Source organism: Aulonocara sp. 'chitande type north' Nkhata Bay, linkage group LG3 (assembly GCF_057382095.1).
Source record: "Aulonocara sp. 'chitande type north' Nkhata Bay isolate Kocher_YH1m ecotype deep benthic linkage group LG3, A_spYH_male_GT1.1, whole genome shotgun sequence".
Taxonomy (NCBI): Eukaryota; Metazoa; Chordata; class Actinopteri; order Cichliformes; family Cichlidae; genus Aulonocara; species Aulonocara sp. 'chitande type north' Nkhata Bay.
This window is the reverse complement of record NC_141346.1, coordinates 50748082-50775198: the sequence shown is the minus strand read 5'-3', so window position 1 is coordinate 50775198 and position 27117 is coordinate 50748082. Positions and strand designations below refer to the sequence as shown.

Below are 27117 nucleotides of genomic sequence, written 5' to 3'. Positions count from 1 at the left end.
CAGCACTTAACATGCCTTTGTCAACCCTGCCATGGGCGTTTTAATTTTTAAAAAAAGTTTGTTTCTAGTAATTAACTCGAGAGTGACGTCGTTCTCAGCTCCGAGTTCCGAGGCCACTTGAACGCGGCATGATAGGAGTTGTTGCCCCCCTCTCAGTTGTTGGGATGTCGTTCCAGACCATACTCCATACCAGTTGGTGGCGGTAATGCACCTTTCACTTGTTTGCCAACCGCCAATATAACTGTAAGAAAGAAAGAAAGAAAGGAAGGAAGTTGTTGGGATTTCCTGATCAGTCTTGACGGTGCGAACACCAAATGATTTTTTCTAACGCAACGGGATGAAAATCTAACTTCTACCGTATGGTATGTCGTTTTATGCTTTCTTTTTGTAAGTGATAAAGAAGACCAAAAGCTAACTATTCAAGAAAAACCAAAGCTGATTTTGTAATCGGCCTCGCGCTCTGTGAGAGCTGGGACGGGCTCGGTCCCACAGAGACTGAAAGTTGAAAAATTGTTAAGAAAGTGAATAGACCCTTTCAAATTTGACGTGACAGCATGTTGCTCAACCTTGTACAAGCAAAATATCCTCATTTTACTATTTGCGTATTTAGATTTTTTTTTGACAGTGATTAATCCACTCCATTTTTTTATAACAGTCTATATTAATTACCTTTGTGGGAGATAAACTGCTATTACCATTATTGTGGTGATTAAATATGTATGTACATTTATTGGGTTGTTGTTTCCAAGTTCAGTGTAGCAAGCCGGATGTAACAAAATGGCTGTTACTGCGTAGATAAAGAGGAAGTAAAGTTTAATATTCCGCAGAGCCGTCGGTGCGTCTGCCTTTTGTCGTTTACTATGATGGCTTGAAACACGGATCTTGTATTGTGCTCTGCATTATCTGTATGTATCTGTTGTGTTACTGTGTACAAAGCAAATTGCCACATCAGGGAATTATAAAGTCTTACTCTACACTTCACACTGCTTCTCTGTCACATTTTAGTAGAGTACTAATGGTAAGTGAATCACGTGATTTCCTGTTCTGAGAACACAACCTGATAATACATTGGGGGCTGTAGTACTTACAGCCATAAGTTATTATCCCACATTATTATAAGCTACATAGATAAACTTGCATTTCTACACTTCTTTCTCTACCACTATGCAAAACAATTATTAATGGAGAACTAAAAGATTTGTTTAGAGCTACTTTTCAGGCAAGACCAGGGTACAGTGCTGTACATTCCATTCCAAGGTATTTGGTGGGTTTGCTGCAAAACAGTAATCCCGCTATACCTTTTTGTACGAATAGTTTAAGGGGGAATAGCACATGGGCTAAGAATAAGGGGGTGGATGGACAAGCACAGGAAGTCAGAATATTCTATCTGAAACCAGTGGAGAAAATGTGGTGTAGACAGCTGGTGTACAAAACACTGGGCCCTTTTGACTACTTTTAATATTAGCTTTATATTTCATTTTTATAAACTGTTTACCTTGCCTTTTTTCATATCCTTATTTTCAGCACAACCTAAATTTATTTATTTATTAATTTGTTATTTATTTATTTATTTATTTTTAATTTAAAATACTGTATAAACACAACTGACCTACAATCGTACAAAAAACATAAAATCCAATTAAGAAAAACTTAGATTTTTTTATGCTGAAAACCACAAGTTGTTTTTTTTTTAACACATATTATATTCATAACTTCAAATACAAATCTAAATTGTAAATGTTAAAAATTTTAGCACATTTTTTGCAAACAACAAAGTTATATACTGTACACATCACAGGCCTGACACATTGATGCCTGACAGCAGGAGGTGTATCAGTGCAGACAGCGTTTACATTTCAGTCTCCCTTTTTTGCAGCATTTGTGACATTAGTCGCCTCATTGTTTTGACACACAAAACAAATGACTATACTACACACTCCAAACACGCTAAATGTCCCTCAAAACATTCCCCTCTTTCTAAGTGGTAAAATGCCACGTATTACTATGTCATGTGATATGGATCTTTTTGAGGCTAGGTGGACAACCAAGTAACGTGGTCAAGCGACATAGCAGTTTCAAATTGATACTGTAGGTGTAAGTACTCAAAATCTCAGGCAAGTTTGAATCTCAGTGACCTTGACCTCAAGGTCAGGGGTCAGAGGTTTTTTTTTTTTGAAAATATTGTGAATGTGATAATTTGATGGAAGTCATCTAGGATGTTGAAATTGGGGGCTACCACTGGACGCTTCCAGTATTTTGGTGATAGTTTTCAAAATTTTGACAACAATGTTGTATTAAAGAGTCCTCGAGGAATAAATACTGAAATTCTGAAATAGAAATACATACCTCTACATTCATCAGAAAGAAGTTGAATGAATAATCTGGAGCAGTGGGAGCACATAATCTGCACCCACAGTGGAGTTATTATTAAACAGGCAATTTATTGTCCTTAAAAAGCTTTAGGTAAAAATATTACTATGTTTAATATTGCTATTTCTTTCCCACAGCATCATGATCACAGTGGACATGGAGAATCTGAAAAACAAAGAGGGAGCTGAAGAAAAAAGACCAACCACAGCCAAGGAGGATGTTTCTTCAAGAGGACCAAGCGGCATGGAAGCGCTTACAACTCAGATCAAAGAGCAAGATGATTACAAGGATGGTACATACTGAAAAATATCTAATATTACTTGTATAATGTAATATTACTTTATTGTAAGCCTTTGCATGAAAAAATGTAGTGAAAATTATATGCATTTTAACAGAAGATGCTACTGCTTCCAGTACCTTTGTATTGGCAGGTCAGGGTGGTGGTTCCCATTTTTAAGAAGGGGGACTGGAAGGTGTGCTCCAACTATAGTCCGATCATACTCCTCAGCCTCCCCAGAAAGTTTATGCCAGGGTGCTGGTAAAGAGAATTCGTCAGACCTCGAATACAGGAGGAGCAATGCAGTTTTCATCATGTAACACTCGATCAGCTCTTGACCCTTTTGAGGATACTTGAGGGTTCACGGGAGTTAGCCCAACCAGTCTACATGTGTTTTGTGGACTTGGATAAGGCATTCAACCATGTCCCTCAGAGTATCCATGGTAGGTGCTAGGGCAGGGCAATATGGCCAAAAATATTTATCATGATATATATTTGAACATTTGCAATAACGATATAACTGACAATATAATTGACACAAGATAAAATACTTTACAACTCCACAACTTTATTAGTGCAAAAAAAAAACTAAATCAATGTATTTTCACTTAAACAAGCAGCTGTTTTTTTTTATGTGAAATTCTAAAAATGTATCTAAAAATGTAACAGTGCAAATGCAAATTCCTTGCTGACAGTTTAACCAAAAGGCATTTCCAGTGGAAATTGGCCGACATATCCACATGTATAATATCCACAAAATGTAAAAAGAGGTTATACACACACAATACGGTCATATTATGTTGAAGGAGTTCGTATTACTCTGCAAGGCTCCTGCCTACAGTAGCCATAATGCTCCGACAATCCATCAAGCGGTGTGGGTTCGTCCCTATCGAAAGTCGTACTAAAACATTTCTTGACAGATTTTTTGCTGTGTAAGCATTAAAATTGGTTCAAGGTCAGTAAGCACAGCCAGAATTCATAGATAAGGGGGACTGTCGATTTTTCAGAAAATCAAAGGATTGATTTTAAGTGTGCCTTATTTTCCGAAAAACACGGTAATAACGGCCCGCTTGCATGCTCTACCAAAAAATGTACTTTGGTGGGTATCTGACGGATGAAAGCCAAACCAATTCCACACCACTGAAGTTGCACAATTTTTACAAACCAATTCTGGTTCATCTGTTTTATTCAACGATCCGCTTTCGCCCTTCTCGTTCTCCGTCGCTGCCATGCTTTTTCCGCCACATGCGTATGAAAACAAAGGCGCTGTGCATGCGCGTTTTACCCATATTCTATCGCGATATTTCATTTTCTTAACGTTGCCTAACATTAGACCAGTATTACCGTGAACAGTATAATGTGGCCCAGCCCTAGTAGGTGCTTCAAGAGTATGGGGTGTCTGGCTCGTTGCTTGTTACGGAAGCGTGATCAGAAATCCTAACATCAATCTGCATGTCCTCAGGAGAAACAAAAATCTCCCTTTGACTTCCATTTAGGCTTTTAATATGAAATAAGATGACACTCAGTGTTACAGTGTAAGGGAAAAGAATGTCTCTACAAAGTGTGGCATCTCTTTCTCTGAATCTTCTTAATTTCTGACTTTAGCTTGTTGGTTCAGTGACTGCCAGTCCGGTGAATAACTAATGCAAGTCTATTTAGCACAACCAACCAGCCAACTTGGTGATGTAACATTCTGTACTGACACAGGTTTTTGAGAAGTCGGGGCTACATGGAGTAAGTTAGCCTTTACACGTGTAGTGTCTCATGTCCACTTTAATGCAATCTCCATGTGATCTATATACTTGTAGAATGGATTACCAGATACTTCATGAAAAAGGATATTAAAACTAACTGGAATGATACATATCCCTGCTTAGTTATATTATAAAACAAAACAAGAAAAAAAGATAACATTGAAGCTAATAATAATAACAATTAAAAAAAAACTCTGTCTGAATAATTTAAACCAATTTGAAATTAAAACTAAATGATGAAATATTTAAAGCATAAATTTATAAAAGAATGCAATAAGTAAAACTATTTTACCCTGCTTTGTTTAATATTGTGTGAAATCTTCATTTAATGAGATCATTGGGTTAGAAATAACAAACATAATTATATTCACAGGGAAACAACTGGAAAGCTTGTTGGAGGATGTGGGCTTGGAGCAGTACTACAGAGAGAAGCTATCACTCAGCCAAGTCCGTGAGATTAATAAGAAGACCATTACTGTTGGACTTTCCAAATGTAAAGCTGATGTTGCATGGCATGTTCTTAAGAAACTGATGATGTTTGATGCTACGGCGAGGAATACTGATGATGACGGGAGCAAAGACTTGATTTTTGAGTTTGGACTTGAAGATTTTGATGATCTGTTTGAGAGCCCAAACACAGATGACATGCTAAATCCACTCGACATAATCACTGCTCTCTTTCTGTGTTCTGATGGTCTTGTGCAGCAGGAAATGGCACTAAAAATGTCCATGTGTCAGTTCTCTGTTCCTCTGCTGCTTCCAAATTGTGACACCAATCAGTGCACACTCATGCTGTGGGCCATGAGAGACATTGTTAAAAGGTACAGACCTCAGTCTCTGTTAGAATCCAAGGGCTTCATTGAAGACAGAATCGTTCTCTCTGAACTTCCAATGATCTCTTTTGTCAGACTGGGTGAGTGCTCCTTGTCCAAGTCAGAGATTCTCAATAAGGTTCTGAGCAATTCTCAGCAGTACCATGACACCTTTGTTCACCACAACATGGAGTGTGGTGACAGTCCAAGAAGAATATCCAACGGACTGACTGAAATTACTTGGTATCTTCCTTGTGGAAACACAAACATTGATATTTTCAGTCAGCCAGTGGCTGTAGCTAACCTTCGTGGGGACATTGAATCCTTTGAAGCACAATACTCCTTTCTTTGTCAGACATCTGCAGCAGTTTTTGTGTTCGTTGACCATTTAGACTCTGAGTGCAGTCTACTTACTAACCAACACCACAAGGCACAGATCTTCTTGGTAGGTAACTATGAGAGCAAGAGCTTCAGTTTAGATATGTTAGAAACAGTAGCAACCATGTTGGACTTAACTAACAACAACATCATTATTAAGACAAAACAACAAAATGATGCAGACTTTGTCAAAAGTTTGAGGAAAACAATCAGTGATGTTGTTAAAAACTCACAGATAAAGATACAAATAGAGCAGATGGCAGAAATTTCCCATGAACTGGGAATCCTGGTTGATGAAGACTCTCCAGAGTGCCAGACTGCAAAGAAAAATGCAGAAGCCATCACTGCAGAAATTCAACATATCCATAGATTCAAAGAACATCAGCTTCCACGGCAAGGTGAAATATGGAAAGAACTGACCTGCTTAGAGAAGGAAGAATTTCGGCTTAAAAAAGTTCGCTCTAAAAATATAGAAGATTACAAAAGTGAACTTCAGTTACAGAAAAAAGAACTGCGGAAAAAACAAAACTCTTATGACATGTCAACAGCTATGACATGTTTCATTAATGCAATATCAAGCCCAGGAACAGAGAGGTTTTATTTCCTGAAATGGATGCGAATGAACCTCGATAATCTGTCTCGTATAAAACTGTCCGAACTTCGGGAGAAATATAAAGAAAAATGTAAGAACTCTGAGAACAAAGAGGAGATCAAGGAAATTGACAGACAAATTTCCAACAGCTCACTGGGGATTGAACACTTCTTCCGTGAAATGGGTCAGATCTATGAAGCCTCACTGTCCCTTCCACAAACAGATCCAGCACGTCAACAGCTGCAGCATCTGCCCAAACTGTGTGCAGAGTTGTTGCTTGATGGATTTCCCCTTGAGCTTGTAGATGGAGATGCATCCAACATCCCTCTCAGATGGGTGAGTGATATTCTCTCTCAGCTCAGTGACTTGGTTTCTCCAAACAGAAAGATCCTGGTGGTCACAGTTATTGGAGTTCAGAGCACAGGAAAGTCCACTCTCCTTAACACCATGTTTGGAGTGCACTTTGCAGTCAGCAGTGGTCGATGTACTCGAGGTACCTTTATGCTGCTCATCAAAATCGATGAAGACATGAAAAAAGTCCTAAACTGTGACTTCATGCTGATCATTGACACTGAGGGCTTAAAGTCACCAGAACTTGCACAACTGGACAACAGCTATGAGCACGACAATGAGCTTGCTACACTTGTTGTGGGGCTGAGTGATGTCACCATTGTCAATGTTGCAATGGAGAATTCAACTGAAATGAAGGACATCCTACAAATAGTTGTGCATGCTTTTCTCAGGATGAAGGAGGTGGGCAAAAAGCCGAAATGTCAGTTTGTTCACCAGAATGTGTCCGATGTTTCAGCCCGTGAGAAGAACTCACGAGACAGGAAACTGCTCCTGGAACAGTTGAATGAGATGACCCAGGCAGCAGCCAAAATGGAAAAGAAAGAGGAGAACAAGAGCTTCACTGATGTGATGGAGTACAGTCCAGACACTGGGAACTGGTACATTCCTGGACTCTGGAATGGAAACCCACCAATGGCACCAGTCAATGCAGGGTACAGTGAGGCTGTATATGAGCTCAAGAAACACATCATCCAACTGCTGGGAAACTGTGAGTCATCTGCTAATGATATCTTGGAGTTTAAAGAGTGGATGACAAGTCTGTGGACTGCAGTAAAGCATGAAAACTTCATCTTCAGCTTCAGAAACAGCCTCGTAGCTGATGCATACATGAGACTCTGCACAGAATTCAACAAATGGGAGTGGGAATTCAAAAAGGAAATGTACATCTGGGTAACAAACGCAGAAATAAGAATTTCCAATTTTGGTAAAGTTGCTGTAAAATCTGAATCTTCTGACATGAGAGAATTTCTCACATGTTTGAAAAGTGAAGCCTCCACAGTGCTGTCCATATGGGAGACAAAGCTTCTAGGAGATCTGACAAAGTATTTCAAGCAAACAGAGGGTCATGTTTATCTGGTTGAAGGATACAAAGAGGAATTCTCAAATAGTGCAAAGAGCCTTCGAAAAGAAATGGAGAGATGTGTTTTTAATCAGCTCACAGCAGCAGCAGAAATCAGAGAGGGAATGATAAAACTTGACAAAATTAAAAAGAAGTGGATGATGTGTTTTTTGAGCTCATACAACTGCTGAGAAACTGTGAGTCATCTGCTAATGATATTTTGGAGTATAAAGAGTGGGTAAAGAGCCTGTGGACTGCAGTAAAGCATGAAAACTTCTTCTTCAGCTTCAAAAACAGCCTCGTAGCTGATTCGTACACGAAGCTCTTTGCAGAAATTAACAAATGGAAGTGGGAATTCAAAAGAGAAACAAGAATTTCCAATTTTGGTAGAGGTGAAATAAAATCTGAAACATCTGATCTGAATGAATTTCCCAGATCTTTCAAAAGTGAAGCCTCCACAGATCAGAAAAACAAAAAACACAAGGCCAATAATATCTTCATCAGTGTATCCCGCTTCCTGAGAACATTTCTGCCACACAGAGTGAGCCATGCATGTAAATCATTAAGTCAAAAAAAGTCTGTAAAAATGTTATTCCATCACTGATCCAAGTTACTTATGACGAGACTACCATACTAGATAAGTTGGCGCTGGCTCTGTGCTCTGTGGTCTGAGATCAGTGACAGTATGTGCTTTGTGTGGAAACACAGTTAGCATTACCAAATAAATGAGCACTCTCATTTATCATCTTAACAGATGAGATTATCCTTCATAACCACCTCGGCTAACATGTGTGATATACAAAACATTGGTAATGAAAGCTGTGACAATCCGGTTGTTCAGTGATGACGCGACGAATCCTACTTCCGGGCCTAAAGTAGTCTGCGTTTAATATGGCTTCTGTGTTGTTAACATGTTTAATGTTATGTATTTTCTTCTATTTGATCTCAAAAAGCTCCTAAAACAGTCAGTGATCACTGTTGACCTCCCTCGGCTTTTATTACCACTAATCATTTATTTAAGCTCAGTTTTTAAAACCTTAGGATGTAACTACAGCCCAGCCCATGCAGCAGTATATGAATGACTAACCTCGTATTGTGGATGGATTATCTCAGTTGTTCTCCTGGCTGAAGTTTGGTCCTTTTACAGCATCCTGCCATGCGAGTACATTTGTTCCTGACCACCGAGAACACTCACGTTAACTTTTATCGAGTGGAAAATTTTTTAGCTTGTTTATATTATGCTAACATAGCTGTGTGTCGCTAGCGGTCATGTAGCACATCATTATATACCAGCTAGCCCAACTTCAGTAACCCTACAAACGTCACTGCTGTTTAGTTTTCTGTCTTCATTTATGCTGGAAGTGATAGCAGAGCTGTACGTTTTAATTTGTTTCCAAAACCCTGCAGTCAGGACATGCTATATTGTATTTAGATAGAAGCTAGCTAACTTCTAACTCCGTTAAATGTTGTAAATTCCGTTTTCATGGATGCCTGGATGTTAAACTCAATTGTTACACCTGGTAGAGCAGAACGCTGATCATTTTATTAAAGATGAAAGACTTTAGACAGTTTTTCAACTCTCAGTAATACCATAGTGATCGTTTGATATATGGACCTGCAGCGGAGTTTAGGCTCAGACACGGCTAGTGACGTCAGACTGAACAATCGGATAGGGAGGGGAATGTCTGATTGATTTCAATTGGCAAGCTGGACAGGTGCAGGCTCCACCAACACGTTCAGATTAACAGCTCTAAAAAAAATCACTTGCTTGATCAAATGTACAAGTCACCACCTTATTTTTGATTAATATTTAATCCTGCTGTAGACACAACTGTGTCACTAAGCTTTTTTTTATTTTCTAAATAAATATCATTAATAATAATATCCTGTCCTTGATTAGTGGAAGAAAATGGAAGTTTTTACGTTGACTTGTAATTCTGAGCTGTTATATGTGAATTCTAGCTGTTGTGGTCTTTTTTTTTTTGTATACTTTTTTAATCCGCTGTAAGGAAATTATTACTCTCTGCATTTAACCCATTCACCCAGTGAAGCATTGGGCAGCCAATCCAGTGTCCGGGGAGCATATAATTCTGATGGGTAACATTGTTCTGCAGAATAAGTACTTTGGATTACTTTTGATAATTTTTGTACAATGTCCAAATATTCGTTTTTTTATGAGTGAGCTTTTCAGAATGTTTTATTATATGAAAATGTTTTAGAGGTGAGAAACATTCAGTAACAGTGCAGCAAGAAACTTTCAATTTTAATCCTGTCCAATTTGTCTTTTTAAACAGTGGAAGGGTATTTGTTTTGATTTTTGTTGTTGTTTTTTATTTTTATTTTTTTGAACTGATATTTTACCTTATTACAATGTGATTCTTTTTTTAAAGCTTCGATAACATACATACACACATATATATATATATATATATATATATATATATATATATATATATATAGAGAGAGAGAGAGAGAGAGAGAGAGAGAGAGAGAGAGAGAGAGAGAGAGAGAGAGAGAGAGAGAGAGAGAGAGAGAGAGATGTACACACACACACACACACACACACACATTTCTGTTGTTTGTTTTTTTTCATGTTCTATATAAATAAAATAGACTTGACTGACATTTTCACAATTCATGTTTGAGATATTTTCTTTTCAGTTCTAATAATATAATTGATATCACACAATTCAGTGGGCTAAATATAGTCCTTAATCAATCAGTCTATAATGACCAAGACCACTTTAACTAATGCTGAAGAGTCAACATGAGTTAAGACTGAAACATTATTCTTACCAGTGTATGAGCTACCTGGTTCCTCTCTGAAAGGACTGTGATAGTGAACTCTGTCTCTGTGCTGGAGGTCTGTGTCTGTTTGAAGGAGTTCCTTCCTCTAGTCTTAATTTTTGTTTGTTTGTTTGGGGTTTTTTTTTGCTGCTCATTCTGTAAAAAAAACATTTTTTCAACAGACAATACTGTTTTCATACCTCTATATGGTGTTTTCTCTGCTCTCTACTTTCTATGTCTACTTTCTGATGAACAGGAACATATTGAGCTTAAAAAGAGAGAGACAAAGTGAAGCACTGATTTTTGCGCTAGTATTGATTCAATACCAGCATTGGTATTGATGCATGTCTACTGACAACATCATGCTGTGGAGATGTTTTTCAGCAGCAAGACCTTGTTCAGGGTTGAGGGAAAGCTCATGGGCACAGCATATAGAGATCTCCTCAGTGAAAACCTGTCCCAGTGCTAAGGACCTCAGACTGGGCTGAAGGTTCACCTTCCAAGATGACAGTGACCCTAAGCACACAGCAAAGGCAACACAGGAGTGGCTTAGGGACAACTCTGACTTCATGAATTTGGTAACTGTGATAGAAAGTTACCAAATTCTTTAACCAGGTTAGTGAAAGACAGGAGAAGAAAAGCTATTTCAGAAAGCTGCTGATCTCAGACCTGCAGAACGTCTGTTTTAAAGACTTACTGTTGCAGCTGCATGAAGAGGACATGAGATTTTCTCTTGACACAGTTAAATAAAACCTGATGAAGGTCAAAGGTCAAAACTGGTATGTTGAACTCAAAACATTAATCTGGAATTCTTTCACACATTTTTTTGCTAATAGTGTGTTATTTAGCATAAAGTATTTCAGAGTTATTCATACCAAAGTAACCAGAGAGGATCATGTATTTTTAAATATATAACTTTCTCCAGTAGATTTTCTTAGTGCACAGGCTGTGGTCAACTGTTCTGTTCTGCTGCTGCTGCTTTGAGGTTCACATCTCTTTGTGGATTTACTCAACTGAATTGAACAAGACATCAGCAGATGTTTCATGACTTGTCCTGGCTGATTTCCATCATCCTCTACACTGACAGTATACTGTTTTAGCTTTCTTTATTTTATACGCTATACAGTTGGTATGAAGGTGGAATTCAGTCATTCAGCATCATCATCCTAAATTCATCTTATTCTCTGCTACACTTGATGTAAAGTAACTATGGTAAATGGCCTGTATTTATATAGCACTTTACTAGTCCCTAAGGACCCCAAAGTGCTTTACATATCCAGTCATCCACCCATTCACGCACACATTCACACGCTGGTGATGGCAAGCTACACTGTAGCCACAGCCACCCTGGGGCGCACTGACATGACCATGAAACCACAGCCACTGTGCATTAGTCAAGCACACTGTTCTTTACTTTAATCCAGCACAGTACAGTACATTGTAGAAATCCTTTCTACAGTCACTGGTTTGGCTGAGTCTAAATACCAAGACTGAATGGTCTATCTACAAGTGCACACACTTCTTAGCAGTGCAAAGCTATCAACACAAACAGCAGTGTAGAGACGTCCAGGCAGCCAGCATGTGTCTCTGTAACCAATCAGAGAGCTCCTTACATCTCACAGCATGGCTAATATTCTGCACTTTATTTCATTTTTTCCATTCTGGAAAAAGTCACTTGGATGAGTGATGACACCCTTCTCCCACTGAAAACTCTACCTACAGATGAACAGAATCACCTTTTTGGGATTTTACTCCATTGTTTTACATAGACAGCACTCATGTTCTATATTTCTATATACAGAGTTGCAAAAGAGGAAAGCTGTACAACAAAAGTCCTTCAGGTTTCTAAATTTATGGTTTTGATTGCACAACAATCTGTACAGTCTCTTTAGAATTGTCACCTTTTCTGCCTGTATATAATTTTTATTTTATTGCTTAAAAGATATTAAAATTACAACATGATTACAAATTACATGATACATTAAGAGAAAAACATCTGGATTTAAACCTTTTTTAAACCTTGGTTGTGACGCCCATGAGTGGTTCTGATTCATCTGTAGCTGTTTTTGTGTAAGTAGGACATTTTCTCCCTCTCACAAACACACATACAGACATACTTGGTAAGTTCACAGATTTATTGTATTCTGTTCAGTAAAACTTGTCTGACATTTTGACCTATTTGCATATCGTTTCACTGACTGTAGGGCTCTGAGAAGGAGTTTTTTAGACTCCACAATTCAGTGTGAATTATGGTGAGAAATTGTTATTTTGATATTCTTGTGTACTTTTATGGTAGAATTGCAGTGAATGTTGTTTTACTCACAGCTATTTTCAACTTTTTTATTACTACTACAGTGGCATTAAAGCAGTAGTTGACACAAACAGCTGGACAGTTTTTATACTGAGGGTTTTTGGTAAGCAAATCTGTCTGTCTCTGTACAAACTGTGCCCTGTGTTGCATTTTCATTTGTGTCAGATTTCACCTCATAACCCTCAGATTGTTCCATGAATACCTCACAATCTATTGGTGCGTGTAGGTAGGCAGCTTTAACATCCATCTCATATGAAAGCATGTTTTCTTGTGATGCTTTTGCATCAACACTCTAATACTAGTCAGGTTAGCAGCAGGGGAAAATGTTTTGTCATAATTACACGTATCTTCTGACTGTATCCTTTAGCAACATATCATGCCTTGTATTTTTCAGATCCGTCAACATTGTTTTTGACTGTGTATACCCATCTACCCCCCACTGTCAGAGACATGTCAGTTTGTGTTTACGCTCTACTCTTGTTTTAGTCTAGAACTTCACCAGTCTGTGTTTCTGTACCTTTCCACTGTTTGGTTAGTAGACCATATAGGCTGGACTGTTTTTGTCATATTCAACAAAAATTCCTTTCTTACACCTTGAGTCTAGTTTCCTCTTGTTCTGCCTGTAGCCATAACACACTGACCCAAATTTCGGCATCTTGGAAAGGTTTGGCCTTCTTCCTGTCAGCATTAAATATGGTGTCTGTTTTGTGCATCTCTTAAAGCATCTGTTCCTCACTACAGCTGCTGTTTGGTAACTCTTTCACTATTAGCATAATGGATTGGATTTATATAGCGCTTTTCAAGGCACCCAAAGTGCTTTACAATGCCACTACTCATTCACTCTCGCATTCACACACTGGTGTAGCCACAGCTGCCCTGGGCAGACTGACCAGAGATCACGCCATCGGCCCCTCTGGCCAAGACCAGTAGGCGGTAGGGTAAAGTGTCTTGCCCAAGGACACAACGACCGGGGATCGAACCGGCGACCTTCCGGTTACAGATACGCTTCCCAACCCCCTGAGCCACGGTCGCCCGTAGCATATACCTGGCCATATCAAAATGTGTGCACCAATTTTGTTCAGAAGACCATTTTGATGTGGTGAGTATGGTGCTGAGGTCTCGTGCCTGATCCCTTTTTTGCTTAGAAGTGCCTAATTAATTTCCAATAAACTCTGTTCCAGTGTCAGATCTGATACATTTATTCTGCCCATACGGGGCTGTATCAGCCAGAAACATCTGTGTTGCTTTTGCTGTGTCACTCTTATTTTTCAGAAAATACACAAACCCTGCACTGGAATAATCATCGGTGAATGATAGTGCAAACCTATATCCATCTCTGGACTCTGGGTCTACTGGTCCAGCTAGATCTGTATGTTCGCCTTGTAATTGGAAGGTTGCCGGTTCGAGCCCCGGCTTGGACAGTCTCGGTCGTTGTGTCCTTGGGCAAGACACTTCACCCGTTGCCTACTGGTGGTGGTCAGAGGGCCCGGTGGCGCCAGTGTCCGGCAGCCTCGCCTCTGTCAGAGCGCCCCAGGGTGGCTGTGGCTACAATGTAGCTTGCCATCACCAGTGTGTGAATGGGTGGATGACTGGATATGTAAAGCGCTTTGGGGTCCTTAGGGACTAGTAAAGCGCTATATAAATACAGGCCATTTACCAACTCTAGGGCAGCTTCGGCTCGTGCGTCAGGCTTCCTGTTCCTAGTCTGAATAAACTTTCCCTGTATGCACACCTCACAATGTATGACAGATTCATCTGTTTTACCTTTGATTGTCATACTATCAACAACACCTTGTAACCCACTCCTGAAGACCTTCTATGACTCTGTTGTGGCTTCTGCTATCTTTTATGGTGTGGTCTGCTGGGGCGGCAGCATCTCTGCTGGGGACAGGAAGAGACTGAACAGGGTGATCCGAAGGGCCAGCTCTGTTCTAGGATGCCCTCTGGACCCAGTGGAGGTGGTGAGTGACAGGAGAATGGTGGCTAAGCTGTCATCACTGTTGGACAACGTCTCCCACCCCATGCAGCAGACTGTGACAGCACTGAGCAGCTCCTTCAGTGGGAGACTGCGGCACCCACGGTGTGGGACGGAGAGATTTCGCAGGTCTTTCCTCCCCACTGCTGTCAGACTCTACAACAAAGACTTTAACTGAACAAACACACACATCCACACATGTGCAATAACACTAAGTGCAATACTCTTTTCTGACATCGTTGTATTTTTACTCAGTTGTATACAGCATTTGTATTCTACTTTTATCCTATTGTATATTTTATTCTATTTTATTCTACTGTATATAGTATTTTATTTTATTTTATTATATTCTGTACAGTTGTGTATTGTATTTATTCTTATTGTATTCTAATTTTTGCCTCATAACTTTTGCACTGTCCACTTCCTGCTGTGACAAAACAAATTTCCCACGTGTGGGACTAATAAAGGTTATCTTATCTTATCTTATCTTAATGGCATCATAATTACAGTGCCCTAGTATTTCATGCCATGTTTACATGTCGTAACAACCCTTACACTGGTCTTCAACTTCAGCGTTTACTGTTTGTAAGTAGTACAGTCTGTTGTATTCATATATTGGGAACCTCGTACCATCTTTATGTTGCAGGATGTCTTTTCCTTGCTTGAAGATCACAGTTGCTCCATTGGAGGTAGCTGCTTTCACAGAGAAGATGTCTGGTGGGTATGAGGGGATGTACAATGCCTATTTCAAAGTTGTTTTGTGACACTGTCCCCTGCTATTCATCAAGCAAAACTTTGCCCTCTCCTCTTTGCTCTGCAACTCAGTTGCACTTCGTGCTGTCAGCCAACTCTACGTAGTGTGTCTTGGCCTGGAAACTGTCGTCGAATTTTCTGAACTTTGTTATATCTGTAACAGTATGCAACGTTGTAGATCTTCCTCATCATTATTGTGCATGTTAGACCGCCTCTATTACCTGTTGCTTGCAAATGCCTGTTCATGATAACTCAGTGACTTCTCACTTCTCCTAGCAAATTACTCTGAACCTTCAAAGGAAACTAGCTTACCTGGAAATCTGCTCACCTGTTGCTTGCAGAAATCTCCACCTCAACTTAGCTCTAACACCAGTTCTCTGTAACCTGTCATAGAAAGGACTTACCTGCTCACCTGACTGGGAGCTTTCTGAGTTTGTGTGCAGCTTCCTCCCACAGTCCAAAGAGCAGTTAGTAGGGTTAGGTTAAACAGTCATTCTAAATTCCCCATTAGTGTAAATGGTTGTCTGTCTCTATGCGTTAGACTATAGGCTCCTGCGACCCTGACAAGGATAAGCAGAACAAGATGGATTGATTTTATGTGTTCTTTAATAACCATTTGATAGCATCTCTGGTGTAAATGTCATAGGGATCACTTTCTCAGGAAGAAGAGTCATATGACTCGTGAAACACACCTTTTAGATTGGTCAGATGTTACCAACACCACTTTTATGTGCATGTGCAGAGGAAACCTCAAGCTTCAGGTTATTAAAGTTGGAACTAATGTGTTTTACTGACTTTGATTTTAGAATTGTCAAAACTTATTGTGGGTGATTTTAATTTCCACATTGATAATGCTAAAAGAGTAGAATTCTTGGAACAGAGTTTAATACACTGAATCATACGAACAGCAGGAAAAAAATACATACAGACATTTAGCAAGAGAATTACATAGCAGAAAGCAGGCAAAGCAAAACCCCGGGGTGTACAGCCTTAAGCACAGACAGTAGAGCAACACAGAGACGGACAGAGAGTAACAGCAGAGGGGAAAAAGTGCTGGGGGTGTCCTCTGGTCCCCTAATATATAGGGACCAGTATCCCCGCCCCCTGCTGCTGGGTAACTTTCCCAAGCGCCCAAACACAGCAGCAGGGGTCAGGTAGAGGCCAAGGTCTTGGCCAAAGGCCAGTCAGGACTCTGACTACCCCTTGCTCTGGCTTATCACAATAGGTCATGACACGGTCAAACATCACACATTAATCCTAATTACTAAATCTTACACAGCAAGTGGCTGTGTAAGAGCATTAACTGCCCCGTTACTGTAAAACCTTAATAAACCTCGGTGAAGCAAAATGTCTTGTGCTTAAGACTCTACATGAAAGTTAAAATATATATGTTCAGTGCACATAGATATATAGTGTATATAGTTACATAGTTATACATATCATACAAAAATCCACCACAGTTCTCATGGTGATTTGTAGTTCTTCAACTTATTGTGCATTTTTTTAAAGAGCTTGTTATTCATCCTGTTTAAAAGAAAAAAAACTCTGCTGACCCCTCTCTCCTTTCAGAATTTTAGGCCAAATTTCAAAATTGCCCTTTATCAGCAAAATTTTAGAAAATTGGTGTCCAACTACCTTTCAGAAGTTTTTAAGACTCACATTTTTAAAAAGTTTCAGTCCAAGTTTCACCAGATGCAGTTTACTAAAGCAGTTCTTCTTAGAGTTTGAAATTATGTTTTAATGCATAGAGATGCAACTGAATAATCAGTCCTTGTATTCTTGGATCTCACAGCTGCTCACTTTGTGTTTAAATTGAACAAAACTGTTATGGTCCTGGGTCGGTGACTAGGGCTGGGTATCGTCACTGATTTCTAGAATTGATTCGATTCCGATTCACAAGGTCCCGAATCGATTCGATCCACGATTCGATTCAATTCGATTCGATTCGATTTGAATCTGGGAAATGTTGACAGTCAGAAATATTATAATTCAGATCAGTACATTTACATATTTTTGTATCTATGAAAAGGAAGCTGACACACGCAAGACTTTATCAAAGGTGTAAGCATCACAGCAGAGGCCTTTGTGTCAAAGCAGCTGAAGATAAAACACAGAAAAACATGAAGGTGATTTTCCTGGCCTGGGATTTTATACAAATATTCTGCAGTACATCAAAAACGAAAGAAAACCATTAATGAACATATGAACATTACCTCTGACGTTACAGCGGTTTTATTACAGACACAGCGTTTCGCATTTCGCATAATTTTAAAAAGTTTAAATTTGTTCAGTATTGAACGGCAGAAATTAGGTTTTCTTTTCGGAAGAATGTAAAAGGAAACAAACAGCCGACAGCGCTGTAAATAACTGTAGACTTGTGCGTAACAAGCAAGCGAATAATGCAGAAAACAGATTTTTAGACGGGAAACTGTTGTTGAAGTACAGAGAGAGAGAGAGAGAGAGAGAGCGAGCTGTGCATGAAGTGTAATTTTATCTGGTGGAAGCAAAACAGCAAAAGTCAGAGTGAATTCATGACGATGTTTATGTGAAGTGCAGTTTGGATCTTCTTTTGCTGCTGGTTCGGTCAATATTGTTTGGAGAGAGATAAACGAACAGCTTTAGAATCGGCGCAAAAAGGCCGTAAACAGAAAGCGCGGACCTGCCGACAGATCAGAATCAGCGAGCTGTCGGCTTTCAACCCCGACCGTGTCCGTGCAGTCAGGTGAGAAAGGCGACGTCTCACTGATTCTGATCCTTGGGTCCGCGCTTTGTGTTTACGTCTCTGTGCAGAATCTGTGTTCCTGCTCTCATTTACTGTTTTAGCTGTTTGGTGGTTGTTGAAATTTTGTGAGGTTTCACCTGAGATTCTGGAATTTCGGGCAAAATACATTTATATTAAAAAATCGATTCAGGATTTTAATGAATCGATTTCACGTTATCCAAGCCAGAATCGATTTTAATCTATTATAAAAACCCACCCCTATCGGTGACCCAGTGTTTTTGTACTTTTTACTTTTGATTTCATCATGGATTGTGACTGCGGTTTGGTTTCTGTCCTGGTGTTTCTAGCTCCCTAGTTTGGTGGTACTTCCTGAGTTCTGAGTTTTAGGTTTTGTTATTTGACTTCCCAGTGTTAATTCTGTGCTCCCTCTGTTCTGTGTCATCCCTGCCTGTGTATCCCCCCCAGTGTAGTCAGGTCTCTGTGTAAAGCGCGTCTCTGAGTCTGTGTATTCGCGTGTGTTTTGAGTTTCCTGTTTTATTGTGAAAGTCTGTGTCTTATGCCAGTGTGTTCAGTTTGCGTTTCCCCTGTCTCGTCTTGGAGGGTGTGAGAGTGACAGTAACACTGAGATTGTTTTGAAATCGGATTTCATGTAATTTAACATGCTACAATAAAATAGATGCGACAAATACACAATCCAACCTGTTGTTTGCCTTTTATTTTTTTTAGTTCAATAACTCAAAGCTTGAGATGAAAGAAAGTTAAATCTTGCATTTACAAACAATGGTGAATGATGACTATAAGGTTAAAGTAAAGAAAATTAAAATTAAAAAACAAATCAGACAAAGAAAGTGAATGTAAGTTCTGAATATGGTTACTTACTCTGATAAGAAAACTTTCACAGGTGAAAACTGAATATGTAAATACCTCGGAAATAAAAACAACATTAAATTCTAATGATTTTTTTAGTCTTAGTAGAATAATACCTCATACAGACTCAGGTATCCGTGAGAAACATAAATGTATATTTGAAAAAAATATAAAATGACAACAAAACCAAAACAAGGCACATTTTGAGCAGATTCTTTTTCATTTCAGGTGTTAACTGCAAACTCATGTCAATGTGAGCAATAGTAAAAGAAATGTTCTCGTATTACGGTATTGTAGAGGCATAGTAGCTAATGTACATTAATCTACATCATAACAGTGATCTGATATCACATTATTGGATGTGTTCTCTGCACTTAAAGAATAGGAGGAAGAATGTAATTCCTCTTACTAGCTGTGAAACGACATTCTGAGACTTTTTTCTGCCTGATCTCTTGTGATTTGTTTCCAAGCTGAAGGGATATCAGCAGGTATTGCACTACATTTTTTAGCAAAATCATTGTTGTACTTTGCCATTATAAATTTCCAGTAGTCTGATGCTTCAAGGCTCGCATCTGGAGGGATTTTCCAGTCTTGAAAAATTTCCTTGTAACGCTTATAAGGGTGCCATTCATTGTTTGTAGCACTGCATCTAAAGCTGTTGTCACTGATCACGAGAGAGGAGCATATGTCAGTGACAGGTTTTGGGGTTCCTAGCCACCTGTAGTTACCCAGACCCTCTGGCCGATGCAGTGAAGCAAAGTGCTCAGTATGGCCTTCTCTTCCTGCCTCACAGGGAGCTTTGCAGAATGGACACTGTTTGCCACAACCAACAAGTTTGTTAAAAAGCTCATTCTGGGGATTCATTTTGAGGTGTTTTAGTTTCATTTCAAAGGTCAATGCTTGGAATTCTGTTCTGAGATCTTTTGCCATTTTATCCACAGACACTGTGAGCCAGCGAGCAAACTGTTCCTTGTCAGCATTGTTCAGGATCATGAAAGCACCAAGAGCATCCTGGGAAATGACCAGTTTATCACCAAGTTCTTTGTGAATATCTTCAACAAATGTCTTCAAATCATCGCTCTTTCCTGTTTTTGCCTTGTTGATTGCACCATTTATGTGTATGACGCATGACTGGAGACGTTGGTCCTCAAACTCAGACATTATTGACGCAGTTGAAAAGTGCTCCACTATTTGTTTGTGAATCCACATCTTGACATATTTCTCATATGAGTCAATATAGCTCACATAGTTTTTAAAATCATCCTTTGAGAGTAAATCCAGTAAAACGGAATACTGGAAGGACATTCGATTGCTGAACTGCTCACATGTCAGCATTTTATCAATGATGTTAGGACCCAGGGACTGACTGATAAAGTCTACAACAGCAGGCTTCAAGCATCGGTTGGTGAATTCTTCTGCCTTCTTCTGACACTGGTCTCTTTTATTAAAGATGTCTTTGAAATCATCACAAAACCTTTCCTTGTTTTTCATCAGACATCTGTAGGGATCATTTGCTTGGATGAAATCGTGCATTTTCTGAAACACTCTGGCTGCAAATCCACAGATGTGCTGTTTCAGAGAAACTTCAAACTCGATGTCTGTCCTAACATCTTGATTGTTTTGTAGTTTCTCATCAATCATGTGTAGGATCTCCTGGATGTAAGTGTCAGAGTAATTGTTTTTTCTTTTTACTGTTTCATTCACAAACTGAGTGCAGGTATCTATGATGCTGTCAGCCAGTTTCTGTACACTCATTATGTGATTTTGAATGTTGAAAAATTTAGCCATTGCATGTGTAGCTCTGCGAAGTAGGTTCTCACTTGTATATTTGAAAGGCTCTTTTCCACAATCCTGCAGACTTTTTTGACTTAATAATTCACATGCATGACTCCCCCTGTGTGACAGATTGATTCTCAGGTAGTGAGATACGCTGGTGAAGACATTTGTTGTCTTTTGTTCAGAAAAAGAAAGTTTCTTCAGAGTGTCATTCCACATCTTGTGAAATTCATTTTCCAGTTCTGTTTCTCCCATTTGGATATTCTTTTTCCGACATTCATCAATTAGTGCACAAACTGCCTTTTCAATCTCCTTTGTATCATTCTTCTTAATTTCATCAAGTTTTATCATTCCCTCTCTGATTTCTGCTGCTGCTGTGAGCTGATTAAACGCAGTTCTCTCCATTTCACACCGAAGGCTCGTTGCACTCTTTGAGAATTCCTCTCTGTATCCTTCTACAAGATAAACATGACCCTCTGTTTGCTTGAAATACTGTGTCACATTTTCTTGAAGTCTTGTCTCCCACGTGCACAGCACTGTGGAGGCTTCACTTTCCAAAGATGTGAGAAATTCTCTCATGTCAGAAAAGCCAGATTTGTCTGCAGTTGTACCAAAATTGGAAATTCTTATTTCTGCGTTTGTTACCCAGGTGTACATTTCTTTTTTGAATTCCCACTCCCATTTGTTGAATTCTGTGCAGAGTCTCATGTATGCATCAGCTACGAGGCTGTTTCTGAAGCTGAAGATGAAGTTTTCATGTTTTACTGCAGTCCACAGACTTGTCATCCACTCTTTAAACTCAGAGATATCATTAGCAGATGACTCACAGTTTCCCAGCAGGTGGATGATGTTTTTCTTGAGCTCATATACAGCCTCACTGTACCCTGCATTGACTGGGGCCATTGGTGGGTTTCCATTCCAGAGTCCAGGAATATACCAGTTCCCAGTGTCTGGGCTGTACTCCATCACATCAGTGAAGCTCTTGTTCTCCTCTTTCTTTTCCATTTTGGCTGCTGCCTGGGTCATCTCATTCAACTGTTCCAGGAGCAGTTTCCTGTCTCGCGAGTTCTTCTCACGGGCTGAAACATCAGACACATTCTGGTGAACAAACTGACATTTCGGCTTTTTGCCCACCTCCTTCATCCTGAGAAAAGCATGCACAACTATTTGTAGGATGTCCTTCATTTCAGTTGAATTCTCCATTGCAACATTGACAATGGTGACATCACTCAGCCCCACAACAAGTGTAGCAAGCTCATTGTCGTGCTCATAGTTGTTGTCCAGTTGTGCAAGTTCTGGTGACTTTAAGCCCTCAGTGTCAATGATCAGCATGAAGTCACAGTTTAGGACTTTTTTCATGTCTTCATTGATTTTGATGAGCGACATAAAGGCACCTCGAGTACATCGACCACTGCTGACTGCAAACTGCACTCCAAACATGGTGTTAAGGAGAGTGGACTTTCCTGTGCTCTGAACTCCAAGAACTGTGACCACCAGGATCTTTCTGTTTGGAGAAACCAAGTCACTGAGCTGAGAGAGAATATCACTCACCCATCTGAGAGGGATGTTGGATGCATCTCCATCTACAAGCTCAAGAGGAAATCCATCAAGCAACAACTCTGCACACAGTTTGGGCAGATGCTGCAGCTGTTGACGTGCTGGATCTGTTTGTGGAAGGGACAGTGAGGCTTCATAGAGCTGACCCATTTCACGGAAGAAGTGTTCAGTCCCCAGTGAGCTGTTGGAAATTTGTCTGTCAATTTTCTTGATTTCCTCTTTGTTCTCAGAGTTCTTACATTTTTCTTTATATTTCTCCCGAAGTTCAGACAGTTTTACACGAGACATGTTATCGAGGTTCATTCGCATCAATTTCAGGAAATAAAACCTCTCTGTTCCTGGGCTTGATATTGCATTGATGAAACATGTCATAGCTGTCAACATGCCATAAGAGTTTTGTTTTTTTCGTAGTTCTTTTTTCCTTTTCTGAAGTTCGCTTTTGTAATCTTCTATATTTTTAGACCCAACATGTTGAAGTCGAAAATCTTCCTTCTCTAACCAGGTAAGTAGTTTCCATATTTCACCTTGTCGTGGAAGCTGATCTTCTTTGAATCTATGGATATCTTGAATTTCAGCAGTGATGGCTTCTGCATTTTTCTTTGCAGTCTGGCACTCTGGAGAGTCTTCATCAACCAGGATTCCCAGTTTATAGGCAATGTCTGCCATCTGCGCTATTGTCATCTTCATTTTTGAGTTTTCCACCACATTACTGACTTTTTTTCTCAAACTTTTCACAAAGTCTGCTTCATTTTTCTGTTTCTTCCTAATAATTATGATCTTGTCTTTAGTCAAGCCCAATTTGTTTGCTACTTTTTCTAAAGCATCTTTACTGAACCGCTTGCTGTAATAGTTACCCACTAAGAAGATCTGTGCCTTGTGGTGTTGGTTAGTAAGTAGACTGCACTCAGCGTCCAAATGGTCAAAGAACACAAAAACTGCAGCAGATGTCTGACACAGAAAGGAGTATTGTGTTTCAAAAGATTCAATGTCACCACGAAGGTTAGCTACAGCCACTGGCTGACTGAAAATATCAATGTTTGTGTTTCCACCAGGAAGATACCAAGTAATTTCAGTCAGTCCGTTGGATATTCTTCTTGGACTGTCACCACACTCCATGTTGCGATGAACAAAGGTGTCATGGTACTGCTGAGAATTGCTCAGAAGCTTATTGAGAATTTCTGACTTGGACGAGGAGCACTCACCCAGTCTGACAAAAGAGATCATTGGAAGTTCAGAGAGAACGATTCTGTCTTCAATGAAGCCCTTAGACTCTGACAGAGACTGAGGTCTGTACTTTTTAACAATGTCTCTCATGGCCCACAGCATGAGTGTGCACTGATTGGTGTCACAATTGGGAAGCAGCAGAGGAACAGAGAACTGACATGTGGACATTTTTAGTGCCATTTCCTGCTGTACAAAACCATCAGAACACAGAAAGAGAGCAGTGATTATATCAAGAGGGTTCACCTTGTCATCTGTGTTTGAACTGTCAGAATCAAACTCTGTACTTCCTGAATCCTCATCACCGCTTGAGTCACACTCTGAGGTATATGTCACATTTCTAGCTGTCACATTAACCATCATCAGTTTCTTTAGAAAATGCCATAGTTGGTCTGATTTACACTTTGCAGGTTCATCAGTGATGGTTCTTTTTGTGATCTCAAGTATTTTGCTGAGTGATAGTTTCTCTCTGTAGTACTGCTCCAAGCCCAGGTCCTCCAATAACCTCTCCAGCTGTGTCTCTGTGGATACAGAGAATCTTAATTTTAACAAAATACTGGCATTTTAAAAGGCCATTTAAAACATGTTTTAAATCAATTAATGATTTTCTTTATGCAAGAACCTTAAAATATCCTCATCTCGTTTTTTTTGGGCCGCGATGACTGAAAGGTTTTCACACAGTATGGTATGAATACTGTATGACTGTTGTAATCTTGTTAGCTGTTGTATATTATTATTAATATATATCTTTTTGCTTCTCACTGGATTTTAGTTCAACATGTGTAAGAAGAGAAATATAATTTGGTTTTATGTTAAGTTTTATCCTATATTTTTATAGTAGAGTTTAGTGGAGGTTACCCATATGGAAAAGAAATAGTAAAAACTTATATGTGATTACTCATGAAAGTGGCCACTTTCTCATTACTTTCATATATTGTTTTAGTAAGTATCCAAAACATACAAGTTTCATTATATAATTTTTCAAGGGATCTTATATCTGTTTTCACTCTTGTATGCTTTTCATACAAGTTTCACACAAGACAGATACAAACTTTATAAGATTTATATATATCTTTTCCATATGGGTAGTTACTGCCTAATGAACTGTTCTTCCTCTGAGACAATTCAAAATGCTGATCCACAGGTCTAAAGTTACATTCCAGTATGTTGTCCAGAAGTTAGGTTCTGTGGGAACTGGTCCCTGTGCAAAATCCCTGGAATTTTTTAAAGGCCCTGCAGAAATGCTGTGCACTGTTCTAGCTGATGTATTAAAGTCTAAAGCTGGACAAGATAATGACCATGTTAAGACAAGTGTGTACAAAAAATAACACAGTGTTATGTACTTTAAATACTTTTTACTCTTGCCCACTATATTTTCCACTACATGGCAGGGAAGACATGATATCTCCACTTCACAGTTGTTGTAAAATCACATCAACAGTGTGATCACTGAAAGGCTTCAAAATAATAGCACTAATGCCATCAGTCAGATTCATCTATAACTTTAGATTTTCAACGTTACAAGTGAGGCTGTAACAATAACTTCACAAAAGCAAAGAAAAATGTGTTTGTTTGGCTCACATGCTGTTATGATGAGGTCAAACGTATGCACAAACAAATGCAGATATGTTTATGTCATTGTAGCTCCTGTTTTTTACAAGAATCTGAATTTGATCATCTACATCAGGAAACAAGTTGTAGCGCTCCTTGAACACCTGTTTTTAATTTGTGTTTGCTTTGAGTTACTGAATCTGCACTTTGTAAAAGGAAAAAAAATATCTGAAATATTTCTTAATTTTTTTTTTCAGTAAATTCCTTTCACTTACTTGTGTTCATAGACGTCTCAACAGACAGTGTTTCACTGCTGTCCATTTCTTCGGGAGCCTCAAAGGAGTTTTCTTTGTTTGATTTTATGTTGCCGAGAGTTGAGCTGTTCATTTATCATGCACGGTTTCTCCCCCCATGCAGTGGTAGGAGCAGGATCAGGATCTGTGGGGATTAGTGATGTTAATAATAATAAAGCATTTTACTTACAATTGCTGCTCACAGGATGCACATAATATCAAGCCTTTTTACTAAAACATGATATTGTTACTTCATTACATTAAAACTTTAAAAATCAATCTTTACTGCTTTTTTTTCACTGCCCAGCAATTTTTTTTATTTATTTTTTTTTTTTAAATCTGCCATTTTCCAGAAACTAGATGATGATGGATTCAAAAGCAGCAATAAAAATATTCAATCACATACACTTTTGTGCAAATCCTTTTTTTTTTCACATTTCTGCTCATTGTGTTTATGCTTCTCCAACACAATTTAAAGTTTTTTTCACAGGTTCCTTTTAACTGGACAGAATTGCCGACTGGCCTGGATGCAAACTAATTTCCAGTATGCAGCAGGAGACATTTTAAGCTGGCCTTTGCGCTGTCAGTGAACAGCCTCCACTCATCTGCATCATAGTCAGAACCAAATGCACCCAAAAGCACTTTTACATCAACACAACAAGTGAAGTCATCACATAAATATTTTCTCATGAGAACAATATTTTTGTTTCAGGAAAGTAGTTCCTTGCCTGTCAAACCCTGTCATCCCATCCTCCTGTCCAGTTTAAATAGGCATCTTCTCTCTGAAAGTAATAAGAGGAAAGTCTGAAAGTCTGTATACCACAAAGGCCACCACCCTGACAATCAAAAAATGGGAAAAATACCTTATTAAGAAGGGTGTGAATTTAAGGCACTTGTGAAATCCTGCAGGCCTAATACAGAAGATATCACTTAAAAAGTGGCACAACACAGAAGACAGAAAATTATTTTATGTTGGATTACTGTGTGGGGCTTTTATTTGAAGTCTGAAACTCTTTGTAAAGTGCTTTACAAATAAAGTCATTATTTAAATTATTTTAACTGCTCTGCAGAGTAGGAGTACTCAGATTACTCAAATATTTTAATGAAGTATAAGCAAGTAAGAGTCCTGTATTTTAAGTCCTGCATTAAATTAGAAAAGCATTAAAATATATTTAAATATTCTAAGGTAAATGTAGTTATTCTGCAGAATAAGCACACGCCCGTTGCGCAGACTCAGGAAAGATCTTGCGTCGTCATCCAGCACCCACTGTTCTCAACCCGGAAATCAATTTATTGATCCCTCTGTGATGCATAAAACTGTTTGTCATTACAACATTAATGGTGTTTAGACTGAACCAGCTGCTTCTCTCTGCTGCACTTATTAAAATGTTCTTATTATGCGACAGAATTCCTAAAACAATCATAAATCAGATGATACGCAGACACACACACTGAGATATCTGTTACAAAACATCAGTATTAAAACAACTCACCTTTACATAACAGCTCTGCTTTTTCTTTTCTGCTTCAGGCTTTTTTCTTCTTTATGCAGTAAATTTACGGACAAACCGTCCTGTAGATCTCCAAATGTGGCAGCAGTGAGAGCGCTCCTGCTATTCTGTTGGTGTTGGGGAACTATGATCATTTTCACTTTTGGTTTAATGACCACGTGACAAGTCTCTTAGCTTTTATAATTTACAAAATAAATAA

General features: G+C 39.0%; 2 protein-coding genes across 2 annotated transcripts; one reads left to right on the top strand and one right to left on the bottom strand.

Moving 5' to 3' along the window:
- The first annotated feature begins 201 nt into the window (after positions 1-201).
- On the top strand, positions 202-7934 carry LOC147336057 (up-regulator of cell proliferation-like). The gene is made up of 3 exons (XM_086284936.1): positions 202-362; positions 2508-2662; positions 4775-7934. Exons 2-3 carry the CDS (start codon positions 2512-2514, stop codon positions 7783-7785), a joined length of 3162 nt encoding a protein of 1053 aa, XP_086141062.1. The 5' UTR covers positions 202-362; positions 2508-2511; the 3' UTR covers positions 7786-7934.
- An 8360-nt stretch (positions 7935-16294) lies between these two features.
- Positions 16295-27045, bottom strand: LOC147336056 (up-regulator of cell proliferation-like). The gene is made up of 3 exons (XM_086284879.1): positions 26901-27045; positions 25390-25552; positions 16295-24084 (listed from the first exon to the last, which is right to left on the bottom strand). The coding sequence occupies exons 2-3, from the start codon at positions 25499-25501 to the stop codon at positions 19418-19420; spliced, it is 4779 nt and encodes a 1592-aa protein (XP_086141005.1). The 5' UTR covers positions 25502-25552; positions 26901-27045; the 3' UTR covers positions 16295-19417.
- Between the last annotated feature and the right edge of the window lie 72 nt (positions 27046-27117).